General features: G+C 35.1%; 1 protein-coding gene across 9 annotated transcripts in view; it reads right to left on the reverse strand.

The window, feature by feature from the left end:
• Window positions 1-18,021, reverse strand: part of map7d1a (MAP7 domain containing 1a) — a 51,736-nt gene that overhangs the window by 13,755 nt on the left and 19,960 nt on the right. For 5 of the 9 annotated variants that reach the window (XM_073847329.1, XM_073847328.1, XM_073847326.1 and 2 more), the window contains exons 3-10: window positions 12,357-12,425; window positions 11,029-11,049; window positions 8,000-8,163; window positions 7,118-7,229; window positions 5,163-5,267; window positions 2,348-2,470; window positions 1,748-1,887; window positions 683-804 (exon numbers count right to left, since the gene is read on the reverse strand). In XM_073847329.1, the coding sequence (XP_073703430.1) occupies window positions 683-804; window positions 1,748-1,887; window positions 2,348-2,470; window positions 5,163-5,267; window positions 7,118-7,229; window positions 8,000-8,163; window positions 11,029-11,049; window positions 12,357-12,425 (856 nt within the window). The remainder of the gene's footprint in view (window positions 1-682; window positions 805-1,747; window positions 1,888-2,347; window positions 2,471-5,162; window positions 5,268-7,117; window positions 7,230-7,999; window positions 8,164-11,028; window positions 11,050-12,356; window positions 12,426-18,021) is intronic. The other 4 variants (XM_073847333.1, XM_073847331.1, XM_073847327.1 and 1 more) reach the window with 3 other exon arrangements.

Raw genomic sequence — 18,021 nt, forward strand, 5'->3', positions numbered from 1 at the left:
TAACACATTAAAATATTATGGTAAAACACACCAATTTGCAATATTAAGCAGCAAACCAAGCTGTTTTGTAACTAAAAATAGCTTGACACGGATGAGCCTGGAAGCTAGACCCATAAAATGTACAAATTTAAACTGTTATGGGAAAAATAAGGTGGACATGTAATACATGTACAGTAGTGGCAAGAACATAGTCTTGTGGCCTGATATTTCATAATATCCTAGAAATAGATTAAACAAATTAAACACATAAAAGCACATTTAAAAGCTAAACTAAACTATACTATATAACTATATATCTATATAGCATAACTTGAAACTAAACTTCTGACTACTGCAAAAAGAAGAAATGTTTAGTCAGAGACAGCATTACATAAGGCTGCTTTACTCTAACAGAATTAGAAAATGCTCAGAGCAAAAAGGTCCATTAAAACCTTCTATTGTATCTTCCACTTGCACGTGAAAGGCAGTCCTTCTACAATATGAGCATCTAAAACTGTTTAGATGTTTTTAAGACTCTGACCCGAGACTAAAAAGAGAAGAGAATTTACAGCAATAATTCACATATACTGTGTCTATCGATCAATAACTTTGTGTTTAAAAGCTTAAAAACCAAAACTAATCTAATTTGATACTTAAAATAAAAATGTAGGTTATGGATTTTTAAATGATATAGTCTTCTTACCTGGACTCTATTCTGGTTTTCATTGCTGGCATGGACTGTCTCTTCTTCAGCACCTTCTCTTTGGTGATGGTACTCTTCTCCTTTTCATTTTCTCTCTCCTTTTCCTTCTTATCCTTCCTCATCTTTTGAGAAAAGATAGGAAAAAAATTAATAAACACAAGCAGGTGTTAGCCTTTGTTAGCCTCAATATATGAGTACAAGAACACAAACATAATTCCTAGAAATGCTCTGAGAGTCACTTAATGAACATTTTACTGTTTCTTTAGAGAAAAACTATTGTCATATCATATACAAACAGAAACTTAAAGGTCTTCACAGCAACCCGTCAAAATAAAAGTTTGGTTTAACTTGAAGAAACTGTGACAGAAACACGTTACTTAATGTATATACTACTACTAACAATACAATTATTTTTAAAATGTTATTTTTTAGAAATATTTACCAGAAAAAATATGAATTCGAGAAAAAAATAAAACATATTTCATAGGACCTTTAAAAATTTAATTTTAGTTAAACTTTTAATAAATTGCTTTTAAATGGTGCAACTAATTAGACATGCTTTCAGGAAAAAAAAAAATACAACAGAATTTGGGAAAAAATAAAATTCAGTGGTATTCAGGGCCCTCTATTCATTGGTTTTCAAACCCTGGGTCCCCTTTAACATTGTCCGTCATTGTGTACATAAAAACAAAAAACTTACAAATTCCGTCGATAATCTATTATTACCCGTCATTTTAATTTTCATATTTTAATTATAATAACACATTTTATTGCATTTATTTTTGTGTTACATTTAGTTTAATATTCTCATTTTTAGAATTTTCCATTCTCAAATCCCAATCGATCTTTTGGTCTGTTGCTGTTTTCAGTTGATGAATGACTGAATAGTGCGCCTCCTATCAAATAAATCGCAATAGGCTAAGTTCTGTGCTAAACAAAGTCTTTTTGCTTTTAAAAAAGTTTGAAAACCACTGCTCTATATTATAGCAAAATATGATATAACAGGCAGGAGGGATGGAGTATGAGAAAAATGAGGACAGTTAATGGGAGGCTTAAATGACTCACAGGTGTGGAGTCTCGTCTGCGTTGGGCGATATCAGGCGTACTGGTGGTGACCCTCCAGCGTTCAGAGCAGCGGTGATGTGGCCGATGAGCACACGTGGAGAGAGGGCTGGCAGACGCTGAGCGCGGACACAGCGGAGACTCTGCATGAAAGAAAACACATTTAAATCCCAATTTGCAGCATATAGAACAGAAAAAGCTGTTATTTCCGACTTGCACAGGCCCTAAAAATAGTGCAATACCGCAAATTAGTGTTTAAAAAGACTTATAAAAGACTAAAAACACTGATTCTTAGCACAAATGGACCTCAAAACCAGTTAGATATTTAGTAAATTTCCTACCATCAATATATCAAAACATAATTTTTGATTAGTAATATGCATTGCTAAGAACTTCATTTGGACAACTTTAAAGGTGATTCTACATTCAGATTTTTTTTTGCATCCTCAGATTCCAGATTTTCAAATAGCTGTATCTTTTATATTTTCCTATGCTAACAAACCATACATCAATGGAAAGCTTATTTATTCAGCTTTCAGATGTATAAATCTTAATTTAAAAATACAAATATAAAGGGTACTATGATTGTATCCTGTCACTCACGGCCATCTCTGGTGTTGTTTAGCACACTGGCAGCACTGCGACTGCGAGCCAAGAAAGAGAGAGTGGGCGTCATCAGTCTGTCCACAATGCTGCTCTCCCAGGGACTCAGCTGCATGCTACGAGCTGCAGAAAAAGAATAAAAATGAATTAAAACATACAAGCAACAATCCCTTTCCTAACTTCTACATGAATACAATACACACAATAGTTGTGATATTATTGATTTTTATAATGATACAAATCATGGCCTGTTTGTCTCCCTTGAGATCAACATGGATGATGGTGAGTCCGCATGAAGATTTCACAACACTGCCAAATGCTAGAGAAGCCAGTAGGTGACCAAGTCCAAAAAGAAAACTTTGTGAGAATTAACTCAAGCTTGAAACACATTTAAAGAATAATTCATCAAAAAAAAAAAGAGTTCTGCTCTGTAAGAATTGATTCACCCTGATGTTGCTTCAAACCTGGACTTTTTAATGGTGTTTTTTTCACTATGAACTATGTAAAGATTCACCAAAGTATAAAAATGTGTGTTACACAGAAGAAAGTAAGTCATACAGGTTTGCAACATGTAAATGATGACAGAATTTTTCATATTTTTAATTTTTGGGTTAACTATTAACACAAAAGAACAAAGAAAGGAATAAAACCTATCTGAGCTGTATAAAAAATATATAACAATGAAGAAACATTACAAAAAAAGTGAAAAAAAAAAAAAAAAAAAACAGAACAGCTTCTTCACACGCACCAAAAACAAACATCATTGGTAATTCTGAGAAATAGTTACATCACATGCTTAACAGTCATATGATTGATTTTAATATGTCTGGTTTTCAGTTTAATTTAAGATTTTTGGTAAATGTTTATTATTAGTTTAGTATTAGTTTTTTTGTGTGTTTAGTTTTCCATATATTACTTTTAGTTTAGTTTGAACTATTTTAGTATGTTAAGTTAAACTACACAAAAATGAAAAAAGTTGGCAGTTAGCTGAAATAAGTTTAAGTATTTTAATTCAGTTAACATTTATTTTATTTCAAAACTGTTTTTTTTTTATGTTTTTGTGACAAAGAAAGGAATAAAACATTCAAACAATAAATGCAAATAAAAAAAGCTTCTTCACTCTTATCAAATATTAACACTGCTAATTACAAGTTTTAATAGTTACATCACATTATCAACAGTCTAATGATCCATTTTAATATGTTTGGTTTACAGTTTAATTTAAGATTTTTGGTCAATTTTTAATCAAATGGTTTTTTTTTTCATATTTTTTCATGCATTACTTTTAGCTTAGTTTTAGCTATTTTAGTACTTCAAGGAAACTACACAAAAATGAGAAATACTGGCAACTAGCTGAAATAAGTTCAAGTATTTTAATTTGGTTAACAATTGTTTTATTTTATTTTATTTTAGTTTAGTTTAGTTTTTTTTTTAGTTAACTACAATAACCCTGAATTCAAACCTATGTGATTTTCAAGAGAAAAGAAAAAGGCGAAACAAGAAAGAACCAGAGGTAAATGCATGGTAAGATGCGAAAAGCAAGAGCACAGGAACAATTAGGGCGTAGAGAGGCTTTTTTATCAAGAGATATTGCCCATAGCTGAACATTCATCAGCACTCTGCAATAAAGTCTCATGGAAAACTTCCCAGACTCGATTAGCTGTCTCAGCACTGAGCGCAATCTCTACTTTCTGCTCTACTCCATCTATTGTTTTAGGAAGCACTCACGAATAGAGTGTGCCCTACTTACGAATGAGTTTTTATAACCTCAGTACATCCAATAAAAGAAACATCAGCCATTTTTGGAAAAACAAAAACCTCAACAACTAGACCTCAATTCACTGATAAATGGCCCTTCTGGGAAGATAAAACCATCAACACATTTCTGTTTTTGAATAATGTTCAGACACTAACAATGTATAAAAGTCAACAAAACATCAAAACACATGACAATGGCTTTAAAGAAATATAACAAGCACACTTAAACCTTTTCACAAAATAATGTTTGTTAGGTTTTAAATGACAAAACGGTAACACTTTACAATAAGCGTCAACTCTCTAACATTAGTTAATGCATTAGGGAAAATTCTACTATGTCTTTTAATGTTAATTTATACAGTTTGAACGTAATTTAAAACATTTAATATTAAATCAATACAAAATATTAAATCAAATGTAATTCAAACCAAACCTAGAATAATAAAAGTATGTAAAACATAGTTTTAGTTAATGTATGCTTTAACCAAGATCAATAACAAACCATATTGTAAGGTGTTACCAATAAAACAATACATATATTGTTCAACACAGACAAATATTTGGACACTTTTGGAAATTTGGAAAATTTCTACCATCAATTTTTTATATTTCATTTTTTTAATTATAAAATGTAGACATTTTATGTGTGGCTGAAGTGTCCAAATACTTTTTGGGTCCACTGTATTATCATGCATCATATGCAGGTGAAGGTGGAAAAGTATGCAAGTATTCACCTTTAAAGATGTTACATCAAGAAAAAAGAATTAAGGAACATAGAAAACCACCACCAAAAATAAACAAGCAAAAAAAAGAGCACCACTAAGGACGGTCGACGGTGAAAGACGATGAAGATTTCAAAATTCAAATTCGGTCAAACTGAAGACACTGACGAGTTTGAAAGGAGGGAATGATTGAATAATCACAGAGGACGACGAGCAGGTGATTGGTCTCAGGGAGAAATCAAAAGTGGGGGGATAAAATGAAAACTCATAATTATGAGAAGGGAGGAGCCTGTGAAGACGTGGGGGAGGGGCTAGATCCGGAGGCGTGTCCTTACTTCTGCTAGGGGAGGTCCAGAGAGTGGCAGAGGATTTGGAGAGCCGCTTGTTTATGACTGAATCCACATGTTTGGGCAGGTTGACCGCTGATATTGAGCATCTGCCTGTAAAATCCAGAGAACACCGCACACATGTACACAATGCTGACGGAACCGAGGCGGAACGACGTGGAGCACTCAAAAATTTAACAAACAAAACAGCCACTGATATATAGGTCAAGTAAACATATAGGTCAAAATATATCCTGAAACTACTGTTTGAGCAGCCGAAGATGGTTATCTATGTCCTGGATAACCACTGTTATGTTTGCAGTGTCTGATTATTAACTCAACTGCTATTTTTATTGAGTTGTGCTGTTTTAAGTTTATTATCACATAGTCTACAGACTTCATAATGGGGTCACTGCCTACACTTCTCCTCTCAAGGCACCTTCAGAGACTGCAATGACTGTGCACAACTTTTGGGAGAGGAAAACTAAATTAAGTCAGATAGAAAAGAAGATCCTTGGAGAAACAGCATTGGTTAGCCTATAAATTGAGGTCTTGAGTCTTGGGGGTAGTGGTACAAAGCTGCATTGAAGTTCGTTACCCTATTTTCCAAGCATTCTCCGCAAGTCATTCGCACCTTCTTTTATATACAGACCCATACAATACACAAAGGCTAGTAACTGAAAATTATGAAGACATTTCTCCTTCCCCTTTTGAAATTTTGTACATTTTCATTTCACATTTCTAGCACAAAAAGGCCAAAATTCTTGGCAGAAAAAGTAAACAATGGACACGCACACCTTTTATGTGTTTAGGGAGACTCTCGAGGAGCACAAAACTCACTGAAACTAATGCTATAGAAGGATACTGCGGTAAAAATGAAAAAGTGGTTGCAGATCTCAGTTAGTATTGTTGCACATTGAAGTCCCCATGATACCCAGAAGCAAAGCAACTGATCTCTTGGTTATTATCGCATTAGTAAATAGCATTTAGCCTGGCTTGAGCAGATAGTTGTGAGGCTGTTATATGTAACACAAACAAAACCATCTCATGTGAAAAGTCAGGGAAACTAGAGAACCTGATACCTTTCCTTTATATGAAAATGGAAAATAACGGTTTTTATTGTGAATTTTATACATATTTTGGACTATGGGGGCACCATTATTTTGATTGATGTAAAATGGTTGCACTAGGTGAGCTACAACTCAGAAAATAAAATACTGATACGATGACTACAGCTACTGAAAGACCTTACAGGTGACGATGGATATAAGTGCAGGCTTAAACAAAATGCTGTATAATTGATTTTCCCCATAAGGAGTCTAAACGCCCCTAGATATTGAGTATAATCCATGCTGGGAAACTGCTGTGGAAGCTGACAAGCGTTGCCAGGACGGCATCTAGCATTTTTTTTCTCTGCCGTTTGTAAGCTTTTTCAGTAGCTGTGGTTTACTAAAAGCCTCAGTGGCGTCCGGACTGAAGTGGAGAGAACAAAGACGCTGGTCTTTAGGAAGTTTTATTCGTCCGCAGGCATCTTCCCATTTTTTTCTCCTCTTCTTATCACTAGGAATGCAGCGGTTCTTTTGTTGCCCTTCGACTAAAAATTACAACCAAAAGCCATAAAATGTGGCATCGAGTTGTGTTGTGGTAAAAATAGCAACAGGTAGCGCCAGTAGCTCAGAGAGTGCAACCATTTTCAAGTGCCCCCCCATAATCCAAAATAAGTATAAAACAACTTTGATTTTTAAATAATGTAAATCTTTCATGGGTTTTCAACTACATATTTCAGTAAGAGACTTATCTTAAGCCGTACAAAGTGCAAAATGACAAAAAGAGAGACCTACAAAGACAATCCATCTCATTCTTTCTTAACATGGATGACAAATGCAGTTAATTTTTAAATGAACCAGAAGCAATACCCGCAGGAGCAGTTTTTGTGTTTATGTAAGTGCATTTTATGTACTCACTCTGGCTTTGGCTGGAGTTGCCGCTCAAGCCTCCGGCCCAGGACCATCTCTGCTGCCGAATCTCTGCCCAAGTCTTCTTACCAGACCTCTGGATGGCAGCCTCATACCGCTCCTGAAAAAACAGAATTTTTTTTTTTTTTTAAATCAGTGCCAATATGAGTATCTCTTTAAAAAGTAACAAAAGTCTAGAAATCACTTTATATTCCACATTTATATATAATGGGCACTGGGAGGATCAGTGAAACTGTATTGATCTTTCAAAGGGGAAATCTTAAGAGCCCTGGTGCACTGTGCTCCACTTTCACTAATAAACAACTCTAGCATTACTCAGAGAGCTGAAGAGGAAAACAACGCCTGGCAAGTTGGCAGAAACCTCACAGACTCTAATCCTCAAAGTGTGTAAAATTAGAAGAACAGATCATGTCATGTGGGTTTGCACTGACCGCCACTACTCCCTCACCTTGTTGTTCTCCAATTTCTGTCTCTAAAATACTGATACGATGACCACAGCTACTATAGGAGTTTACAAGTGGCGACGGATATAAGCGTAGGCTTAAACCAAATGTCTTAACATCGTTTTTCCCCCAAAAGGTGTCTAACGCCCCTTAGGAAGTTTTGTTCATCCACAGGCATCTTCCCATTTTTTCTCCTCTTCCTATCACTAGAAAAGTAGTTTAATTTAAAGACTTAAATTGCTTCTCTTGTTGCTCTTCAACTGAAAATTACAACCAAATGCCGCACAACGTGGCATCATATCAGTATTAGAAGGGGAAAACAATGCCAGGCAAGTTGGCAGAAACCTCATAGACTCCTCAAAGTGTGTCAAATTAGAAGAACAGATCATGTCATGTGGGTTTGCATTGAATGCCACTACTCTCTCACCTTGTTCTTCTCTAGTTTCTGTCTCTGTCTCTCCTCCAGCTCTGTGCGGCGTCTTTCTGCTTTCAGCCGCTGCTCTTCCAGCTTCCTCCTCCGTCCCTCCAACTGCTGTTCCCGCACCTGCCGTGCCCGTTCCTCCTTCTCCAGCCACTGAGACTTTTTAGCAGCTACATGAGAGAGAGAAAGAGTCCGTGAGCTAACGAAATCAGGCCAGCATCTTGACCTTCAGTCATCTCTCCCTCCAAAAAACACCCATTATCAACACCCCCAAATTTCCACGCATTCCCAATGCATGTTCATTTATAGGATGTGACTAAATATTTTTGATACTGATATATATTGATATATATTGATATTGATATTGATATTGATATTTTTTGGCTTGACTTCAAACAAAAACAAATGCAACAATGACAGGGCCACTAATATGTTACAAGCTCCTCTCTGCACAAAATCTAAACACTCTAGAAAGAAAATAAAAGCATAATTTTGAAATTAAAGCTAGCAAAATCAAGTTTAAGTACATTTACTGTCAGGCCTAAATGTGTTGAATCAGAGTAAACTGCTTTTTAGAGTAAAAAAAGTGCATTAATGTGGAATATCTACTGTCACTGCAATAAAGAGTAAAAACAAGGCTAGATATGAAAAGACTCTCCGCTGGGAGCCTTCATCTCTTCTGAGGCTGGAGGTTTTGAGGCTTTTTCTCTGAGCTCCACAGTTATAAAATAGTGATGGCCTGAGAGTGCCCGGGTGACGCTCTTCATCAAACTTTTATTATCCTGCTGGCAGATAGATGAGCTGGTAGACGACCCACTGTCTGAGAGACTACACTACAGGTCCTACTATGAACATTTGACTCAGTTGCTGCAGCTCACACAAATATTAAACATTAATGTGGAGATGGTAGAAGAGATGGATTGATGAGTTCGACCGACTATGGCCTGAATTGTTAGGTCTAAATGACACACTTCACACCCGTGTGACAGGAATGTAGCAGGATGTGTGTTTATCTTGATTATATTCCCATCAATCATGATTTATTCACACTTCAGTCTCTTCAAGACAGCAGATGTTGTTATTTCTGGGTCTAAATGGATCCTGCAGTTTGTAATTATGGGAAACTTGTAAAAACCTGCTATGAAAACAAGCTTTCTTAAAAAACAAACAAACGTGAAGGGAGGTTTTGTGGTCGAAAGTTTACGTTTGGTGGACCTATGACCTACAACTGACCCTGAAGCTAAACAACAGGAATGCAGTGTATCATGTTATTGTCATTCATAAACAACGAAATATGACCTACACAACATGTTTTGACAGATTCACTGAAAAACACAATGTGTAAATGAGAATCTCAAATAAACAAACTATTTTCTTTATGCATTTGAGGTAATAACCTAAAAATCAAAGTGTAAATTGATTGAAACCAACAAGCCCCATCATGTTCGTTGTCTAAAATTCACAGTGAGTCAATTGTAAAAGCAAAGTATTATGGTAAAATCAAGAGGACAGCTGACCCTGCTGGAAAAAAAACAGGTCATACTTCAAACCAAACATATGGTGTGGCCAATTTCAGCCAGTTCACAGACCACTGACCCCGATGAGCTGTTTTTTGAATGAATTGTTGTTTGATTCAGGTTTAAAACAGTCTGATGAATCACTGAACTCCCAGAATTCATCTGAGCAGTTAATCTGAACTGCACCTCATTATGTTTAGTTATGCACAATCATCTTTAATTTGAATAAACACCGGATTAAAATTTAATTCTACAAAATACTAAAATAAATGTGTTACTATTCACAACCAGTCAAAAGTTTTTGAACAGTACGATTGTTAATGTTCTTTAAGAAGTCTTTCCTGCTCACCAAGCCTGCATTTATTTGATCCAAAGTACAGCAAAAACAGTAAAATCTTAAAATATTTGTACTATTTAAAATAACTTTTCTATTTGAATACATTTTAAAATGTAATTTATTCCTGTGTTTTCAAAGCTGAATTTTTAGCATCAACACTCCAGTCATATGATCTTTCAGAAATCATTCTAATATTCTGATTTGCTGCTCAAAAAACATGTATTATTGTCATGTTGAAAACAGCTGAGTAGAATTTTTTTCAGGCGAATAGAAAGTTCAGAAGAACAGCATTTATCTAAAATAGAAATTATTTGTCACTTTTTATCAATTTAAAGCATTCTTGCTAAAAAAAATAATTAATTTCTATGATTTCTTTCCCAAAAAATTACACTGACTTTTAAAGCTTTTAAATGGTATAATGTTACAAAAGCTTTTTATTTCAGATATATGCTGATCTTTGGATCTTTTGATTCATCAAATAATCCTGAAAAAATGTACAGTTTTAAATACTGATAATAATAATTTAAAAAAGCAAATCAGAGAATGATTAGAATGATTTATGAATTCACACGGATCATGTGACAATGAAGACTGGAGTAATGATGATGAAAATGTAGCTTTGATCGCATGAATAAATTACATTTTAATTGCAATTATTTTAAATAGTAACTTTTGCTGTATTTTGGATCAAATTAGTGCAGGCTTGGTGAGCAGAAGAGAATTCTTTAAAAAAACATAAAAAATCTTGCCGTTCAAAAACTTTTGACTGGTAGTGTAATAATTTTAAAGAAAACACTGACATATTTAACCAGCTCAATCAGGTCCTAATATTAGTTGAGGTTGTCTGCTAGCTTGACCTTTGTCAATTGTCTTTGGTAAACTATCTTTTCATCCACCTAAACCAGCTTGAACCAGCCAATGTTCACAAATTCCCAGCTTCGACCAGTTATGTAGAAACTGGTATTCATCGCATTAGTTTAAGCATCGTTTTCCAGCAGGGGAGTATGACGACGTCTGGCAGCTTTTCACTCAAAATTAAGACACCCAACAATCTGTCACTAATTATGATTATGACACAGAGTGGAAATGGAAAGCAGCTCTACAAGAGAATAGGAATTTGATAGAGAAAGAGATGAAGCGCATCAGTCACCAACACCACCGGAGACGGAGGAGTGGCTTACCTTGAGTCTGGCTACGCTGTTCTGGGGAGGGAAGGTGAAAAAGAAGACAAAAACATTGTGTCAATCATGCAAAGCAGAGCAGCACAGCAGAGCAATCTCAAGCAGCCATGACAAGCACAGTGATATGACAGACAAACAAAACCAGGGAACATGTGAGATATTTATAGTTCTCTAAAGAGGAGAAAATCTTACAGTGCTGGTTTAGTAAAGACACAACAACAGGTATTTCATAGTCAAAATTGTTAAAACTAGGAAAATATTGGTATAATATTACTAGTTAGGAGCTTAGAAAACAGTAAAAAGAGCTTGCAACCAAGCCAGAGGAGATTTTAACAGCGTTTCCCGGCATGGATGAGTATGAGTTTTGTAACTTTTGTAACTTAAATAAGCTAAAAACACACTATTATATATTAATATGAAAACACTAAAAATGTAAATAAAATATATTTAATATATAAATAAGTACAGTATATAAATATGTAATATACTGTACATAAATCTTAACATACATACATTTAATATTTAAATATTAATACATAAATGGTAACACTTTACAATAAGGTGTCATTTGTTAACATTACTTAATGTATTAACTAACATGAATGAACAATTAACAATACATCTATTACACTATTTATTAACCTTTGTTAATTTTAGTTAATAAAAATTGTTAGGAATTTATAATACAGTTTATTTTTTGTTCACGTTAGTTTACAGTACATTAACTAATGTTAACAAACACAACTTGTGATTTTATTAATGCATTAAAACATTAACATGCTGAACTCTTGTTCGTTCTTAGCTCATGTTACCTAATGCAGTTAACTAATGTCAATGCATGAACCTTATTGTAAAGTGTTACCACATAAATATACATCCATCTATTTTCGAAACTGCTTTTACTTGATAGTGCTTGTAGAGTCATGGTATAATGCATTTTTTAATAAGTATGTTTAATATATTAATTTATGATATAATGTAATAAATATAAATAAATTATTAGTATTTGAGGAAAAAACTGATATATAGAATGGAAAACAAAAAAAAGTGGAAGAAATAAAATAAATAGGCAAAAACGCAAACTGCATGCACATGCATGATGTTAGTCTGAGAAATATGTGACATGACAAATGTCAAACTTCTGACTAAATAAAATCTAGAAAAGCCATAGAATTTCTGCAGGTATTTCTTTACAGCTATCCTGTGCTGTTGCACAAGCCTCAGGAGTTTGACGCATGAATGACATTAATTTTTTTTTTTTGTCTGAACACATCCAGACCCCTGACAGCAGGGGGTGCTGTCTCACTGTCTGCCTTGTGTCGTCTTACCGAGATATTTGGCCCTCTCCTCTCTCCTCTCCTTCGCCTGTTTCTGCCGCTCATCCAACTTCATTCCATCTGCGAAAAGAGAACGAATAAAATGTTTAGTTCTGGTGAAACATTCTGAAATCACCTTACTGTTGCTTTGAAAAAACGTGAGGTTGACATTCAACCCTCTAAAACTCTCCTGGATGGAGATTAAGAGAGATAGAGATAGTCAGACAGTGGGGTGCCAGGAATAAGAGAGGTTATTGTGCGGTAGAGGCCGCGCTCACATCTGCAGGAGTATAAAGCAGTAAAAGCTGGCAGCAGCAGAGACTGGCTGCATTCACACGCTCCGACTGACAGCAGAAAACCCTGAGGACTCACAGTACAGATACAATCAACTCAACGAAACACAGTCAACATCTATTCGGAGTGAACCTCTACCTGGACTGAAAGACAGACGATTAGTTAGCTAAATATATCTTAAATTAACTGCATTAAGGCTGCATTTCTTTGATCAAAAATATAATAAAATATTATTAGGGATGCACGATATTTATCGGACAGATAAATTATCGACCGATATGTGTAAAAATTACGTCATTTTTATTGCTCTGATAAATAAATGAAATCCGATCCGATAAAGTACTCTTGCTGGTAAATCAATCAATCAGTCTGGTTTATCTGAGATTCAGCTGCTTTCCGAGTGCAAGTGACTGCAGCTGTAAACTGCAGTGAGTGACTCTCGGACTTAGTCGCATTTAATACGTCATCATCTGTGTCATCATCATCGTCGTCTTCGCCGGTCTGGAAGTTTTTCGCGGTGGCAGAGGAGGACGATGCTATTGCTATTTGCAACACGTTTAGCAAGGAATCTGAGAGGAGGTAAAAAGCCGTCAAGTTTTAACACAACAAATCTCACTTCAGAGGTCGTCATCGCGGTGAATCTGTTTTAGGGGCCGTTCACATGTCGCGCCTAAAAACGCGTGGAAAACGCTAGACGCGACGCTTTCTCTTTCTTTCCAAACCACTCTGTAGCCTGGTCTGCTGTGGCGTCTGCCGTTGCTAAGCAACCATGACCTGCGCTCTCCATAAAGACTCTGTTATTAAATTTATTTAAAAATGGTTATTCCTGTACAGCTATGATAAGCTGTTTCTCCACCTTGGCAGTGCTTTCAATGTTATTAAGGGAACAGGTGAAGCTGATTGGTTGGTTCGTGTCATATGACCTGCGTTGGGCTTGCGGCGTTCTGAAAAGTTGATGTTTTTGTCTCGATTCTGATGTTTTATTCCCCGCCTTGTACGATTTGGTTGCTGCACACATTCATAATATGATCAATAAGAAGCTTTAACGGACATTTGGACATCTGACGTTACTCCATGATGCACTTTTCATTTTTTCCAGGTTGACAAATGTCAAAGCATTTTATTTATTTAGAATTGTGGTGCCTTACACAAAAAATAAAAACATTTTTGAAGAGTCAGGACTGATGTTTGCTATGATTGTTAGACCCAGATACATACAGTAATTTCATTAGTTTATCTCAGATTTTGTATTCTCCTGGGTGCACAAAATTATCATATAAAAATATGAACGTATCGGTATCGGCCACAAGATGGGCTTAATTATCGGTAAAAAAAATTTCATATCGTGCATCCCTAAATATTATAATAATTATTTTAATCGGGGGGTGAAAAATTTTGAACAGGATGAAGATGTTAGTACCCTTATGTTAGTCCTGCTCTTCGGAAGCAACAGAAGATTTAAGAAGATCATATTTAGTGCCTGGAATGCAAATTTACAAGGTGAACCCAGACAAAAAGCGTGTTTGTTACATCAATGCGTTTGGGCTAGTTTTGAGTAGCAATTAGGCGGGTTTTGTTGTGAAAACCTGGTAACCCACATAAAATAAAACATATCATAGTATATAGTGCTCCAATGTTTAGCTGCTAAACTGTTACACATAACAAAACAATAATAGTGGATACATTAGCCGAGTGCTAACATGACTAACTGATGAAACAACACAGTTTGTAAAACAAAATTTTTCTAAGTTACATTTTTTTATTATTAAACGAAGTAATTAGAACAACAACTACATTAATTATCACATTCTTAGGAAATAGTGGGTTCATAACAAATTATCAGAACTATTTCAGTAAGACAGTAATATCGTGGTTTACTGGAAGCCTAAAGCTGCTCTAGGTATGTATCACATATTAGCACAAACAAACTTGATATTTTGAGCACTCACTTGAAAATGTACACAAAACATATCAATCATACTTACAGGTTGTGGTTCGGAGACTCTTGTTAGTCCAAATAAAGAAGATTAGAAGCCAAAGAAGATTAGAAGCCAAAGAAGATAAAAGCCAAAATTAGAGAAGCAGTAAAATGATGAGCACACAACAAAAGGTTCGAATTGTATTGGTGTGGTATCATGGACAAAATACATTTTAACCACTGATTCTTCACATTATCATCTTTCAGCAATGAAAAAAAAAAAACAGCTTGCTTTTACAGCGCAGAACACAGCGTCTTCTCGACATGATGTAAACACACTAACTAGCGTAAGTTTTTGTGAGCAGGTTCGTATTTCACGGGCAGGCGGGGATTATGCTAATGTGTTACCCAGTGATGTAGATCATAAGAGTCAACTCTTTCATTTGAGAGACAATATCTTCATGTATAGTGCACTTTTTTGATTAAGAACTTTGCAAACTGTTTACATTGAAGGATAGCTATGTTACAACTGCAAAAAAAAAAAAAGGTTTTTTGCAGTGTTGTTTTTGACAACCATCTTAGATTTTGTCTTAGTCTTAGTCTTTTGGACTAAAATGCTTATCAGTTTTAATCAAATTTTAGTCACTTCTATATGTGATAGTTTTAGTCCAATTTTAGTCGACGAAAAGTCAAAAAGGTTTTAGTCTAGTTTTAGTCAAAAAAAAAGGGGAAAAAGTAGTCTTTTAACAAATTAATGCATGTCAGTAAGTATTTTGCTGTTGGGTAGTGTCACTTATAAGTTGTGAAAATAGCAGATCTATAGTTCAACACATTGTGAGCTTCTGGATTGACTATTTTCACCAATAATTACAATAATGAAGGAATGGTTTTAGACATAAAAGACATATATTTGAAATACACCCATAGGTCCTCTCGCCGTTTGCGACCACCCTGTGTGCAAACTGCCGCCATCATGGTTAATCGTCTGTCTGTCTGAGTGACAACAATGTGACGTGTTGAGCACGTTGTGCGCTGCACGCCAGGTGGTGGGCGTAACCAAACAAGGATAGAATGCTAAAACGGCTTGCCATACTAGTATGGCAGAGTATTTAATGCTAAAACGGCTTGCCATAGTGGCAGATACTTTTTAGGTTTTAATTGGCATGCAGAAAAAAGCAGAAATGTCATGCATTTTAAACGTCTGATGGACCACCCACTAACATTTTCGTCTATTCTCGTCTCGTCAATGAAAACTCACACACGTCTCGTCATGTTTTATTCATCAAAGAGCCATTTTTATCTCGTCATCGTCTCGTTATCGTCATGAAAAAAAGTGGCATCAACGAAATGATTTAGTCATCGTCATCGTTGACGAAAACAACACTGGTTTTTTGAAAACCCATATGACCTGCTCTTTAAAGTAAATCTGTGTCAGTGACCAATATTTACCAAGCTTTGATGACTGATAATCTGAGAAATTCAAAAATAGTTAAAAGTTAACTATTAAAAAGAGTAGCCGAGCATAAATTCACTAATAAAATACACTGAGTAAATTGTTACTGTCTGGAGTTATTAGTTTGGAGTAAAGGTAAAATGCTTTAAAACACTAACCTTATGAGAATTATACTTGGCTTTAAATTGAATATTGATTACACTGTTAATGTAAAAATATAAAATAGATTTTTTTTTTTTTTTTTTTTTTCAAGAAATGTGACTGGGGCATGAATTTATATTTGATTTAAACTTTGAAGATTTTGCCTCTTCATTTTAGAACATCGCTGCACACCACTGATATGTAGTACATATGTATTAAATTATTAATATGTGATATATTAAGGCTGAATAACATTGATCCATGACAAATATTTAAGATAATTAGAGTTATATTTTACCTCATCATAAATGTGACCCTGGACCACAAAACCAGTCTTGAGTAGCATGCATATATTTGTAGCAATAGCCAAAAATACATTGCATGGGGCAAAATGATCGATTTTTCTTTTATGCCAAAAATTATTAGGATATTAAATAAAGATCATGTTCCATGAAAATATTTAGTAAATTTCCTGCTGTAAATATATCAAAACTTAATTTCTGATTAGTAATATGCATTGCTAAGAATTTCATTTGGACAACTTTAAAGACGATTTTCTCAATATTTAGATTTTTTGAAACCCTCAGATTCCAGACTGTAAAATAGTTGTATCTCGACCAAATATTGTCCTATCCTAACAAACCATACGTCAATGGGAAGCTTATTTATTCGCTTTAATACCTGTATAAATCTTAATTTCCAAAAACTTATGACTGGTTTTGTGGTCCAGGGTCACAAATATGCCATAACATAATTTATTAAACAGCAGCACCCAACAATATTTGCCATTTATCACACATCGACTTCAACGATAGGTCTATACATGTTGCTCTTGATTCATTACACAACTCATTAAGACTACAGCTTCCCATTGTTACACCTCTCTCCGCACGTGTAGAGCAGGACTGTGCAAAACACAGCTGAGAAACCTGCTTTATACACATTCAAACCAGTTCACTCAGAGTTCAACACATTAAACAGCACCCCAATGAACTGGCCCCACGAAGTCTTTAAGATGGCTCATGTCTCATGACCCACAAAGGCTAGTACAACTTTTATCTGATGGCTCAAACTCATTAATAATGATCATAAGACTCCAGCAGTGTTCCTCTTCATGACCCGTGCTCCACTTTGATTCAGTATTTATAGAGCACAGGAAGCTGAAGCGCAGAGTCTTGTGTGAGGGCCCTGTCGAGCGGTCCATGTTCTCATTGATGAGTCACTGGGCAGAGACAGAAAAAGCAGCAGACTGACCCAGAAAGGGTTTCCAGAGAGTGTGAGGCAGCAGAGAGCTGCATAATCACTGAGCTTACATCTCCTGAAGCACTAACATACACAATATGCCTGAGCAGAAAGAATTGTTCATGACTGGAAAGCTGTATTGAGCAATTCAAGAACCATCCATTTTTAATTAGATCAAAATGATATCAAAATTAAAGTGCAAACAACAATTATAAAGGTGTTTGCTCTCTTAATAAAACCACAAAGTGGAAACAACAACATTCTCTCTGCTCCTTTCAAAGCCTAATGGTTATGGATCCTAGCACTAACAGCATCATATCCTAAGAAATAGATATGGATATAAATATCATGCATGCAATGCAAGGCCACTGGCAAGCAAATAATATGTAAAACAGAAACCGTAAATAATACTACTAATACCATTAATACTTTACAGATATATAAGCAGGAAGCAAGAGAAACATTACTTATGTGCTGACTCATCATCTTCATTAATAATACTGAACACTATGATCCCAAGGTGCAGTTATGACTCTGATTTATTAAATACAAGAGGCGTGAGAAAGCATTGTAAGCTTTCATAACTATAAATTTTCAAACTAATCATTAATGGGAGCGAGCAAAGCATA

The sequence above is a fragment of the Garra rufa genome, chromosome 9, assembly GCF_049309525.1.
Source record: "Garra rufa chromosome 9, GarRuf1.0, whole genome shotgun sequence".
NCBI classification, from domain to species: Eukaryota; Metazoa; Chordata; class Actinopteri; order Cypriniformes; family Cyprinidae; genus Garra; species Garra rufa.